Source organism: Trichechus manatus, unplaced genomic scaffold (genome assembly GCF_000243295.1).
Source record: "Trichechus manatus latirostris isolate Lorelei unplaced genomic scaffold, TriManLat1.0 scaffold00069, whole genome shotgun sequence".
Taxonomy (NCBI): Eukaryota; Metazoa; Chordata; class Mammalia; order Sirenia; family Trichechidae; genus Trichechus; species Trichechus manatus.
The window spans coordinates 1,721,002-1,733,757 of NW_004444005.1; the positions used below are offsets into that span (position 1 = coordinate 1,721,002).

General features: G+C 41.9%; 1 protein-coding gene across 1 annotated transcript in view; it reads left to right on the plus strand.

Moving 5' to 3' along the window:
• Positions 1-285: 285 nt before the first annotated feature.
• The window catches only part of R3HDM2 (R3H domain containing 2), a 128,183-nt gene continuing 115,712 nt past the window's right edge, over positions 286-12,756 (plus strand). Inside the window, exon 1 of the mRNA XM_023734546.1 lies at positions 286-7,324. Coding sequence (XP_023590314.1) covers positions 7,314-7,324 — 11 coding nt within the window. The 5' untranslated portion in view covers positions 286-7,313. The remainder of the gene's footprint in view (positions 7,325-12,756) is intronic.

Genomic DNA, 12,756 nt, shown 5'->3' on the forward strand with positions numbered 1-12,756 from the left:
CCATCTAGCTGTACTGGACTCAGTCTGGTGGAGGCCTTGGTAGCTGTGGTCCGTTAGTCCTTCGGACCAGTCCCTTCCTTGTATCCTGTTCTCTTCATTCTCCCTTGCTCCTGAAGGGATGAGACCAGTGGAGTGTCCTAGATGGCTGCTTACAGGCTTTTAAGACCCAGACGCTACTCACCAAGGTAGAATGTAGAACATTGTCTTTATAAACTGTGTTAATGCCAGTTGAGCTAGATGTTCCCCGAGACCATGGTCCCCACACCCCTCCGCCCAGCAATTCAGTCCCTCAGGGAGTTTGGATGGGAAGGCACAATTTTGATGATGCTCACAGTCACCCTGGGATGACAGTGGTACCAGTAGGGTTCTCATCCTCTCCTTCCCTGACCCCATACAGCTGTTAAACTCCACTAATTGCTGGATATTAAGATTGCTCTATTGTTTTCAAAAATGCCCTAGGGCATAAATTCCTTTACAAACTAAATTGTGACTCCTCTGATGCAGTAGTTTCTGAGGTCAGTGTTTGATATTTGTTCTGACCTCCACTGCTGTTGAGTCGATTTGGACCCTGTGGGACAGACTAGAACTGCCCTTTAGGGTTTCCAAGGCTGTAAATCTCTATGGAAGCAGGCTGTCACATCTTTCTCCCACAGAGCCGCTGGTGAGTTCGAACTGCTGACCTTTTGGTTTGCATCCGAGTGCTTTAACCACTGTGCCACAAGGGTTCCTTTTGTTCTGACCTCAGGAGGGCTCATTTCAGCTGTGTTGTTTTCTGGGAGCTACTTTCTTCTGTAGTCTCAGCTGTATTTTCATTAGATCCATAAATCTTCTCCCTATTGCGTTTTACTACAGTTGCCACTGTTTTTTGAGAGTGCCCTCAGGTTTAAACTCTGTTGGAAATAAAGTCAGTTCCTTTGGGAAGAGATTAGGAGTTATCTGTTTTTTGGCCTGCCTCTCCCTGAGGCAAAATTTGTATGCCATGGCTCTGGAGTTGGGAGTGGAGACAATGGGAAGTTTCTCTCTGAGTGACTCCCCTGCTCTAAGAGTTGAGCACTGAGTGGAGGAAAGGCAGTAGCCTGAGGCCCTCTTAGTTTGCCTCTCCTGGTATGGAATCACCACCTCAAGAGCCTGAAAGGGTTATATAGTAGTTTTAGCATGCTAGGCTCAAAGTAGAGCCTCTAATCCATAAGTGGGAGTTAGTTGGAAGAAGGGAGTCCCTACCTCCCAACTGCACTTGCCTGGAATTTAGCCTCAGCAGCAGGGGTGGTAAGGATAACATGCTGAGGGCATTCTCTTCCTCAGAAGAAAGCCCTCAGTCTGGGAGCTGGGTGGAGAGGGGAGCCCTGTGTTCTTGGTTGCAGCAGTCTAGAGTGGAGTCTCAAGGGCACAAAAGGTGTAGAGTGAAGTTTTCTTCCTGCTCCTATACCCCAAACCACTCACTTCCTCTCTCTAGCAACAATTAACACTACCAGTGTTGGTGCATTCTATGCATTTATAAGCATAAAATAGACATATATAAGCAAATGAAGTATAGATATCCTTTTTTCCCCCTTCTTACAAAACTTGTTCTGTATTTAACTCTTTTCGCTTAACAGTATAACTTACAAGTACATCAAGAATTTCCTTATTTTTGTTTTTGCCTGTAGAGTATTATGGAATGTGGAGGAACTATTTATTTTATTATTCTATTAAAGGTCATTTTGATTTTTTCCCCACCTTTTTTGCAGTTACAAACAGTGCTGCATAAATAACCTATTAAGATAAATTTTTAAGGTTGTATATTTTTGTAATTTTTTTGTAAATACTGCAAAATTGCCTTCCAGATGTTACCCGAATAGGATCTGTGCCCTGGAGCAGTCCAGCTAATAAAACATACTCAAGTCAGAAAAAGAGAGAAAGTTTTAATTCAGGAAGTGTACACCACTGGGGACCCAACAGCAACCCAGGCTGTCCTTCGGGAGTCCCAAAAGGCATTTTTACATTAGAGCTTATATATGATTTTTACAAAGGTTAAAAGTGTTGTTATTCATTCTAAGGTAATTACAAGAGTTTCTTTATCATATCATACTAAAGAGATAAGGAACCAGAAGTTTCTTTATCAGGCTAAAGATATAAGTGTCTGACGTCTAGGCTCTAATCTTCTTTGGGGGATCCTAAGTCATAAAATAAAGTCATTAACAAAGGTATACAAAAACGGAGAAGGCAAAGAAAAAAGAAAAAATAACTTACAGGTTCATCATGGCGTTAGTTTGTCAAGCTCTCAGTCGCCCATTCTGAAATGGTGAAAATATGCTGGGGAGTATTATGGTCACATAGTCCCCCCTTTGAAACTCAGGTGGCCGTATACACCCATCCCAAGTTTCAACCAATTCTCTTAGATCAGAAAGTTTCAAGCAAAGGGATTGGGCCTTTTCCTGCGACGGGTTTGAGCCATCCACTGGACAGTTTGACTCGGCACAGAGAATGTCATCCCACATATAGGCATAAATTGGAGACAGCAACAGATTAACAGGCCTGTAACAACTAATCCAGTTTTACTAATGAATAAGATTTTTAGCCAGGTAAGATCTGGCAGTCAGGAGGTCAGCCAAAAAAAATCAAACCCTTCGTGGATCTTATAACAGGCCCCCAACTATAAATATCTGAATATTGTAACTCTTTTTTGTGTGTTTTAAAGTGGTGAAATTTCTCGACACCTCTAGGGGAGTACAAATCCCAGATACAGGACTTCAGGGCCGAATTGGCATGCGACCCCCTGATCAGACAGAAATCAGTAATGTTGAACACTTTTCTAGCAATATAGATTCAAAAATTTTCATCTTCCAACAAGGGGTCGGGGAGGACCGTTTATCTCAGGGACAAGGATTCTCCCAGCGGATTTCTCTCTCGTACCTCATAGTAATCCCATCCAAGCTAGCATTAAAAACTTTTACTTTTTAACCCTAGAAAGTCTTAACTTCAGGCCGTCGATGGGTTGAGTTTTCCACTCCTTCTTGTCACTGTAGACCAGGCAGGGCTTGACGCGGGAATGATGGATCCACGGTTTGACTCCCACGAGCTTCACGGCTGTGTGAGTGCTGAGTAGCACAGTAAAGGGTCTAGTCCACTTAGGCTGTAACGGGAGGTCTTTCTACTTACGAAGGAGCACCTGGTCGCCGAGCTGGAAAGAGTGCATGGCTATCTCAAGAGGGAACTTCTGCTGGATCCATACTGCCCGATGCAACTGGGAAAGAATTTTGGTTAGAGAAAGCAAACGTTCAGACATCATTACATTGGGAGGCTAGGTGGAGGACTGTGGGGAGAGTTGGTTGAGACAATATGATCTCCCATTAAGTGTTTCAAAAGGGCTGATTTTAAGTTTTCCCCGGGGTGCGATACAGACACGGAGGAGGGCCAGTGTCAGGACATCTGTCTATGGCAGCCTGGTCTCTTGGCACAGTTTACTAAGATGATGTTTTATGGTCTGATTCATTCTTCCAACCTTTCTGCTAGATTAGGGTCTCCATACTGTGTGGAGTTTTCACTTTATTCTTAAGGCAGTTGAAACCTGTTGTACTGCTCTCTAGCTGTCTCGGTTCAGCAGGGAAGAGCTTCTACCCATCCTGAAAAAGAATCTACACACACCAGTAAATATTTCATCCAGCGTTTAGTTTTGAACACTTCACGAAAGTCGGTTTGCCATATTTCACCTCGAAGGCTCCTATTTCTTGAGGACTAGAAATCTTGGGCCCATAAGTCTTTGAATAAGGTCCTTTTTGTTCCAATACTACAGTCACTGCTTGAGGGACAAAGACAATAATATCATGTCCCACGGTAAATTTGTTAGCCTCCTTTACGATAATGCTAGCTGTGGCATCTGCTTGGAGGCAGGCCTGCGGTCTTTTTGAGAAAAGCATCCAGGTTTTTTTAGAGAAATAGGCAATGGGGCATTTCCACTGTCCCAACTACAGGGTTAATACACCAGCAGCCGCTCCTCTTCTCTCCTCTATATACAATTCAAAGGGTATTTGATAATCTGGCATGCCACTGGGGCTTTAAATCACAAAAGGCTTGTTTGACACTCAGGAGTCCTTTGAAAGGATCTCTCTCCGCCCCCTGAGTAGCCTGATAGGCTAGGCTGCAGATGGTTTCTATGAAGAAACCTAGGCATTTTACCTCTGTGAGGTTAGCTTGTAACTTTATTAAAGAGACTCTATCCAGCTTTGGCCAGAAAATTTAAGACAGTCACAGTATTTGTGACGGAGTCTTCCTCAGACTTGCTTCCTATCAGGAGGTCTGTCCACATACTGAAAGACCACTCCTTGCTTGAGGGGAGGCAGCCACTCTAGATCCTGGGCCAGCTCTGTTCCAAAAATAGTGAGGGAGTTCTTAAACCCTTGGGGTAGCATAGTCCAACAGAGCTGTTTCTTTCTTTTGTCACCTTCCCATTCGGAAGCAAAGATCAGCTGGCTCTCAGCAGCCAGCGGGACACAAAAGAAAGTGTCTTTTAAATCCAAAAACAGTAAAATGAGTGCAGGAAGGCGGGTTCAGGACTATCGGGTGTAGGGTCTTCACAACTTTGTTAACAGCCTTCAAAACGGTACTCACTGGTCGATGTCTTCTTTACCGGCAGAACAGGGGTGTTGAATGGGGATCAGCATTCTCACAATAGTCCCCACTCCACGTATCGTATCGAGTGATCAGTCCCTGCAGTCCTAGACGAGCCTCAACTCTCAGTGGATATTGTTTAATCTGAGGAGGCATGACATTACTTAACAGCACCACAACCACAGGGAGGACAGTCCGAGCTGGTCCCGGCCGGCCACTGGCCCAAACCCACGGGGCCACGGCATCAACCACTCTTTGAGCCGTGGGTGAGACAGACGCGGGGGATAGCACCAGTTAGGTGAGGGCTAAGAGAAGCTGCTTGCACTTTCCAAGGGTTTGCTGGCAGTACTGTTAGAGACAGGCCTTTTTTATCAAAAGAGTTTTCAGCAGGCATTTTCCTTAGGAAATCCTGCCCAAAAAAGGGGAACCAGGCATTCAGGGTGTATAGAAAGTGGTGGGATAGCTTGATTTCCCGTTTCACAGTCCACTGGCAAAAAAAAAAGATCGAGTCATCCTTTCCCCAGTCACCCTTACAACTTGAGTACTGCTGGTCGAGGCAGTCCCTTTAGACTTCTGAGTGGGTACTGAGAAGGCTGCTCTGGTATCAGCTAAAAAGTCTACTGGCTGTTCTCTCACCATAACTTTTACCAGGGAGTCAGTAGGAGGTAAATCAAAAGTTGTCTCACCCTGTCTCTGTCATTCAGAGTCTTTCTCCTGCTCTTTCATAATTCCTTGAAAAAGCTTCTCCCCCCTTTCAGTCTTGCCTGGCCCTTTTCCATTCTTTCTTTGGGGCACTTGTTTTTCCAGTGTCCGTCCTCTCTGCAATATGCACATTGGTTTTTCTTTAGTCGGGGCCCGTCCTTACCTCGGTCTTGTCACCTTCTTCCAGATGATCCTAGACCAGCAACCTGTTTCTTCATGTCCTGGTCTTTTTCTTTTTTTCCCCGTCCTCTTTTACCTGATCCCTGTTGGTAAAGACCTTAAATGCGTTCAGTCATGGCATGTGGGTCTGACGGATACTCCGGAAAGTTTTGCTTTCAGTTGTACAAATCGGATGCCAGGATCGGATTACGGACCCACGTCATCTGAGGTGGGCCTTTCTGCAGCGGTGACTGGCACCTCCTGGAGTGGGTAAAGCCCTTCTGGGTGAAGTAGTCTGAATTTTACCCCACTCCTAGTATGGATGGTATCTGTCCCACCTTCTCCACCCCGCCTTTAACACCTTCCCATCCTTATCTTCTGATAGCACCAAGGAGGGTTTCTCCGAGGTGAGGGAATGAGAGTTTGGGTATAATATCTGGTTCTTCATCACCTACCCCCTCATCATCATTCGCCTGCACAAGAGGGGTTAAAACAGAGGCTTTATCCTTTTGTTCGTGCGATAAAGTCGTAAAACATTTCACATACAGCTTTTCATCCCACTTGTTAGTTCGAGTACAAAACAGGTCAAACTTCATAATGGCACCAAAATCTGTAAACCATTTTAAAGGTCACTTAACCCCATCGGGGAGCTGGTATTGAGGCCACATCTGATTACATAAACCTTTAAGATGTCTCTTAGTTAGGGGATCCCTTCCTAAATAAGTCCAGTTCTTAGTGGACTCTCGGCCGGAACCTTACTTCCCTGGGTACCCACTTGCAACGGGGAACCTCGCTGGTCTCTTGTCCAACCTCATGGGATCTAGTCACCCGTTCTTGGAGGGAGTCTGGGAGAACCGATGCCCCTGTGGCTTCTACAGAGGGTTTACCACCCAATGATGCCCAGTTACCTGCCATGGCCAACGGAAACTTTCTCCCTCTGTCCAGAGCTCGCTGCCATGGAGTCCTCCCCCATTGCCAGACCTCTGGGCCACCACAGGTTGAGAGACCTCCACAACTCGAGGAGGGGTGCACCTTCTGTCTTCCTGGGTCCTTCCCATAGGCTTGGTCCTTAGGGAAACTGAGCCAGGGCCTGAGTAATTTGAGCCCCACGTTGGGTGCCACAAAGATATATGCAATTTATATTCCCACCAGCAGTTGTTTTGAGTTTTGACATAAGGGATTTGGGCATGGTGAATACACAGAATAACCAATTTGAAATATCCTCTTCATCCATGTGTATTTACAGTGGGGAACCCAGTATTGGATTGCATTTTAGCCTTGTTTATTCAACACACGGTTAGTTAAGTGCCTGCGAAAGAATGTAGTCTTTGCTGTCCACTGTCAGCAAATAATTACAGCAGATTAACTTTACCTAAGATATCATAGAAGATATCTGGAGGAGCAGATCTTTGTTTGCCCCAGGTAGGATAGGGGAGATTCTAGATTAGCAGTTCTCAAACTTTTTGGTTTCCTACCTCTTTACTCTTTTAAAAGTTATTATGGACCCCAAAGAGCTTTTATTTATATGGGTTATATTTATGAATATTTACTGTATTAGATTAAAACTAAGGAAAAGTAAATATTTATTAATTCATTAAAATAACAATAAAGTTTACATATTAATATGCGTATATAACTTTTTAATGGAAAATAGCTATATTTTCTAAAACAAAACATTTGTGAGAAGAGGGAGCAGATATTTACATTTTTTGCAAATATCTTTAATGTCTGACTTAATAGAAGACAGTTGGATTCTCATATCTGCTTCTGCATGCAGTCTGCTGTGATATGTCGTTTTGGTTGAAGTACATGAAGAAAATCCAGCCTCAAAGATATGTAGTTGGAAAAAGGAGGAGTATTTTACTATGCTTTTCAGGTAATTATGGATATTCTTCTTTGATATTATACCCAAACTCAGAAAGTGGTAGTTTTTTAAAGGTTAGTTACAATGTGGAATCTGAAACCATGTTAATGAACTTTTGTATTCGGTAACATTAAAATCCATTGGTATGTCTTATACTTTGAATGGATCTTTTTACTCATGCATGTTTTATTTCAAAACATCATGATCTGGTCAGTTGGAAAATATTGCTTCACTGAGTTATACAGATCTTCCAAATGTTTGACATATTTCATTATATAATATTAAAAAATCACATTTGTTAATATCGCTGATTTCATCAGGAAAGTCTTTAAGTATTGAGAAGCTGTCAAGCTCACAGTAAGTAGATCCAAGTTTTTAAAATTCTGATTTTTGCCCCAAAACTCTATAATTTTATCATTGGCAACAAATAATATTGTTTGTTTTCCTTGAGTGACAGGTTCACTTTGTTCATTTTTGTGAAAAATATTGCCAAATACCCAAGTCTGAAAAACCATAGTTTGTTGGTTGTTTATTCAAGAAATAATAGTATTTCATAAAAAAAGTGACTAGTTCAGCTCACAGCTCAGTTGCACGTGTGCTTTTCCTTGCGACAATTATCATACTTTGGTCTGCAGCAGAAGTGCTGTTATACTTCCCATTTTGTCACATAGATTATTAAAAAGATGTATTCACAAGCAGACATTTAATAAAATAATTAATTTTTACTGCTTTATCCAGGACAGTCTTAACTGTAAGTGCAGGGTGGTGAAGAATACAGTATTACTAGTACAGTTTGATGCCCCCGCCTTCACTGTTCTTAAGCATCAGCAGTTTTACCTACCATTGATTTTGTTAACATGGAAAAGAAAAGGCAAATAACATTTTTTTAAAAAATATTTTATTGTGTTTTAAGTGAAAGTTTACAGAGCAAATTATGGGTTCCCATTTAACAATTTTTACGCACATAGTTCCATGACATTGGTTACAGTTTTCACATTGTGTCAGCATTCTCATTATTTCCATTCTGTTTGTTTTGTTTGCATTGATCTAACTTCCCTGCCCCTGCTCACCTTCTCATCATTGCTTTTCCATAGATGTTGACCGTTTGATCTTGTATAGTCGATTGTTTAAGGGAGCACATTACTCACAGATGATATTGTTTAGAGGCAGTGCCTGGGTTACGAATGTCCAGCTTACAGACTACTTAACAATCGACTGCCATAAAGTCTATTAAATTAAAAATTTCAGCTAAATGCATGCACTGGTACGTAATAATGAACACACTACTTTGTGATGCTCATGAAAACATTGCCCAGTTTGGAAGTGTTTCTTAAGTGTTTTATAGGCATAAAAAACCCCATTGCCGTTGAGTTGATTCCACCTTATAGCAACCCTAAAGGACAGAGTACAACTGCCCCATACGGTTTCCAAGGTTGTAAATCTTTATGGAAGCAGACCGCCACATCTTTCTCCTGAGGAGTGGCTGGTGGGTTTGAACCGCCGACCTTTCCGTTAGCAGCAGAGCGCTTTAACCACTGTGCCAGCGGGGCTTCTTTTATAGGCATAGAAAGGTAAAATATATACTAAGACAAACATTTGACTTACACTAAGTTAGAAACGTATGTACCTGTTCTGACATACTTACACATTCGCCTTAAAGACAGACTTAGGAATGGATCTTGTTCATAACCTGGGGTCTGCCTGTATTTTATAAGCCAGTCTATTATTTGGCTGAAAGGTGACCTCCGGGAGTGGCTTCAGTTCCAAGTTCAGAGGGTGTCTTATAGTTTCGGGGGTTTCTCTAGTCTTATCGGTCCAGTAAGTCTGGCCTTTTTTAAGAATTTGAATTTTGTTCTACATTTTTCTCCCATTCTGTTTGAGACCTTCTGTTGTGTACCTGGTCAGAACGGTAGGTAATGGTAGCCGGGCACCATCTAATTCTTCTGGTGTCAGGCTAGAAGAAGCTGTGGTTCATGTGGGCTATTAGTGCTGTGGACTAGTTTCTTCTTTGAGTCGTTGGTTTCCTTCATTCACTTTTGCTTCAGACAAATAGAGACCAATAGTTGTATCTTAGATGGCCTCTTGCAAGCTTTTAAGACCCCAGGTGCTACTCATCAAACTAGGATGTAGAACACTGCCTTTATAAACTATGTTATGCCAATTGACTGAGTTGTCCCACGAGACTCTGGTCCTAAACCTTTTAACCCAGTAAACCAATCCCATGGGGTGTTTGGATATGCCTAGGAAGTCTCTGTAACTGTGCCCCCTATGTGCTTTATTATATATCTGAATATATATGCAGCATACACAAATATGTGTGTATATATATGTATATATACACCTACAGACAAACGTATACATGCGTGCACATGTACTCGCATATGGCGCCTTATACGCATATATGCATGTGTATCTACCTATTAACCACACTCATATTTTTTGGTTGCTATTACTGTTGTTGTGAAATTGTATATGTTATAGCATTTACCGAAATTGTCCCTTATTCTTGCATACTTCTTACTGTTTTCATTTACCTTGGTCAAGTTGTGCAGACTTCACCCATATTGGGCATTGTCTTTCCCATCACCAGAAATAACAAGTGTCTACTAGTGGCATAGTGGTTAAGAGATCTGCTGCTAACCAAAAGGTTGGCAGTTCAAATCCACCAGCCACTCCTTGGAAACCCTATGGGGAAGTTCTACTCTGTCCCATAGGGTTGCTATGAGTTGGAATCGACTCGACAGAAATGGGTTTGGTCTTTTTTTCTTTTTTTTGTTCTATTTAAAGGTGATTCTCCCCTCTCCTCCCATCCCTGACAACTATCAGAGAACGTTACTTTCTGTGTGTATGCCTGTTCTTGACGTTTTATAAAATGAGACCATACAGTATTTGTCATTTTGTGATTGACTTATTTCACTCAGCATAATGTCCTCCAGATTTGGCAAATAACATTTTAGTGTTATGAAAACATCTTAAGTGTTTTGAAAATAGTTTGACCTCGTAGACCACCTGAAACCACACTTTGAAAACTGCTGTTCTAGATAGAGGATGTGTTATATACCCAAAGATACAGAGGTGAGAAAAAGCATAGGTTTTTACATTAATTACGAATAATTTGTTATGACTGGAACTCAGGTACATGGTGAGAGAAAAAAAGTAGTCAGGGGCCAGATCATAAAGGACGTTAAGTACCATGCTAAAGAGTGCAGAATTTATTCCATAGGTAGTGGGGAGTCGTTGAAGGATTTAAAGGAGGGTTGTGTATGTAAGGTAGAAGTGTGGGTGAGTGATACTGTCATATTTGTACAGTAAAACCTGCTAAAGCTGGAACCTGTGTAAGGCAGAAACCTGTTAGAGAAGGAAAACTCAAATATTTTCCTCTAAAATGAGCAATAGAAAAGTGGTGAGACTGCACTGGCAAAGGCCGAAATCTTGTGAGGCCTGGAAAAACAAGGCAGTCCCTCTGAGTTCCGGCTCTCACAGGTTTCACTGTATTTTTCAAAGGTCACCCTTGTCACAGTGTGCCTGGTGATAGGTAAAGAGGTGAGTGGAAAATGATGAGATCCTAAACTAAGGCACTGTCTTAGTCATCTAGTGCTGCTGCAATAGAAATACCACAAGTGGATGGTTTTAACAAAGAGAAATTTATTTCTTCACAGTAAAGTAGGCTAAAAGTCCAAATTCAGGCCGTCAGCTCCAGGAAAAGGCTTTCTCTCTCTGTCGGCCTTCTCATCAGTGTTTCCCTGGACTAGGAGCTTCTCCGCACGGGGACCCCGGGTTCAAAGGACGTGCTCTGCTCCTGACACTGCTTTCTTGGTGGTAGGCGGTCCCCCTGTCTCTCTGCTCACTTCTCTCTTTTATATCTCAAGAGATTGCCTCAGGACACAATCCAATCTTGTAGATTGAGTCCTGCCTTATAGAGGCAGGATTTACAACATATAGGGAAATCACACAATACCAGGAATCATGGCACAGCCAAATTGATAACACACAGTTTTTGGGGGACATAATTCAGTCCACGACAGGCATTGACCTTGTTCATGGAGCCATAGAGGGCCAGGTTTACAGACCAATGCAGGGATTGTAGCATGCCCTCCGTAGAACAGAACTGAGCCTGCCAGCATCTGTTGATTAGTGAGCTTGGTAGGAGCACAAACTAGCTGCTCTCATCCTCATGTCATTTATAACCTGTCCCTTCAAATAGTCTTGTGTAAACAGGTTTCGCTGAAAGTAAACCTAATCAAACGTCGGAAATGCTCTAGTGTCTCTTTTGCATAAATGGCTTTTAAAGATAACTATTCTGACTTCTATTACCATAGATTAGTTTTACCTGTTTTTGAATTTCATACTAATAAAATCATATAGTATATATTCCTTTGTGTCTTTTTTCACTCAACATTGCGAGAGTCACAAATCTAGTTGCATATAGCAAAGGCTTGTTCTTTATGACTGTGTAATAGTCCATTGTCTGATATAGTACAGTCAGCAATCATAAAGAACAAGCCTTTGCTATATGCAACTAGATTCGTGACTCACAATGTTGAACAAAAAAAGACACAAAAGAATGGTGGCACAGTGGTTAAGCGCTCAGCTGCTAATCGAAAGGTCAGCAGTTTGAACCCAGCAGCTGCTCCGTGGGAGAAAGATGTGGCAGTCTGCTTCCATAAAGATGTACAGCCTTGGAAACCTTTTGGGGCAGTTCTACTCCGTCCCACAGGGTCACTGTGAATCGGAATCGACTTGAAGGCAATGGCTTTTGTTTTTTGGTTTTGACTGTACCATAAGTTTTTCATTGAATTGTTTCCCATTTTGGACTATTATGAATAATGCAACTCTGTATATTCTTGTACATGTGTCTTCATGAACATAAGCTCTCATTTCTATTGGGTATGCACTGAGTAGAATTGGTAGGTCATAGAGTATACATGTATGATTAGCTTTAGTAAATACTACCAGTTTTCCACAGTGATTATATTATTCTCTCACCAGCAATGTATGAGAGTTCTGGTTGTGCTAAATCCTTGACTACACTTATAGTATTATCAGTCCTTTCAATTTTAGCTAGTCTGTTGGAGGTGTGCTGGTGTCTTTTTGTGGTTTTAATTTGCATTTCCCTGATGAACTATTGATGTTGAATATCTTTTCATACACATTGTCATGGATTGAATTGTGTCCCCCAAAAATGTGTATAGCAACTTGGCTAGGTCATGATTCCCATATTGTATGATTGTGTTATCTGATAACGATTTCCTTATGTGTTATAAACTCTATCACTATGATGAGATTATACGTGATCTCCTTATGTGTTGTAAATTCTATCACTGTGATGAGGTTATACTGATGAGGTTGACAAGATAGTGTCTTAATGCAATCTCTTTTGAGATATAAAAGAGAGAAGCGAGCAGAGACACATGGGAACCTCATACCACCAAGAAAGCAGTGCC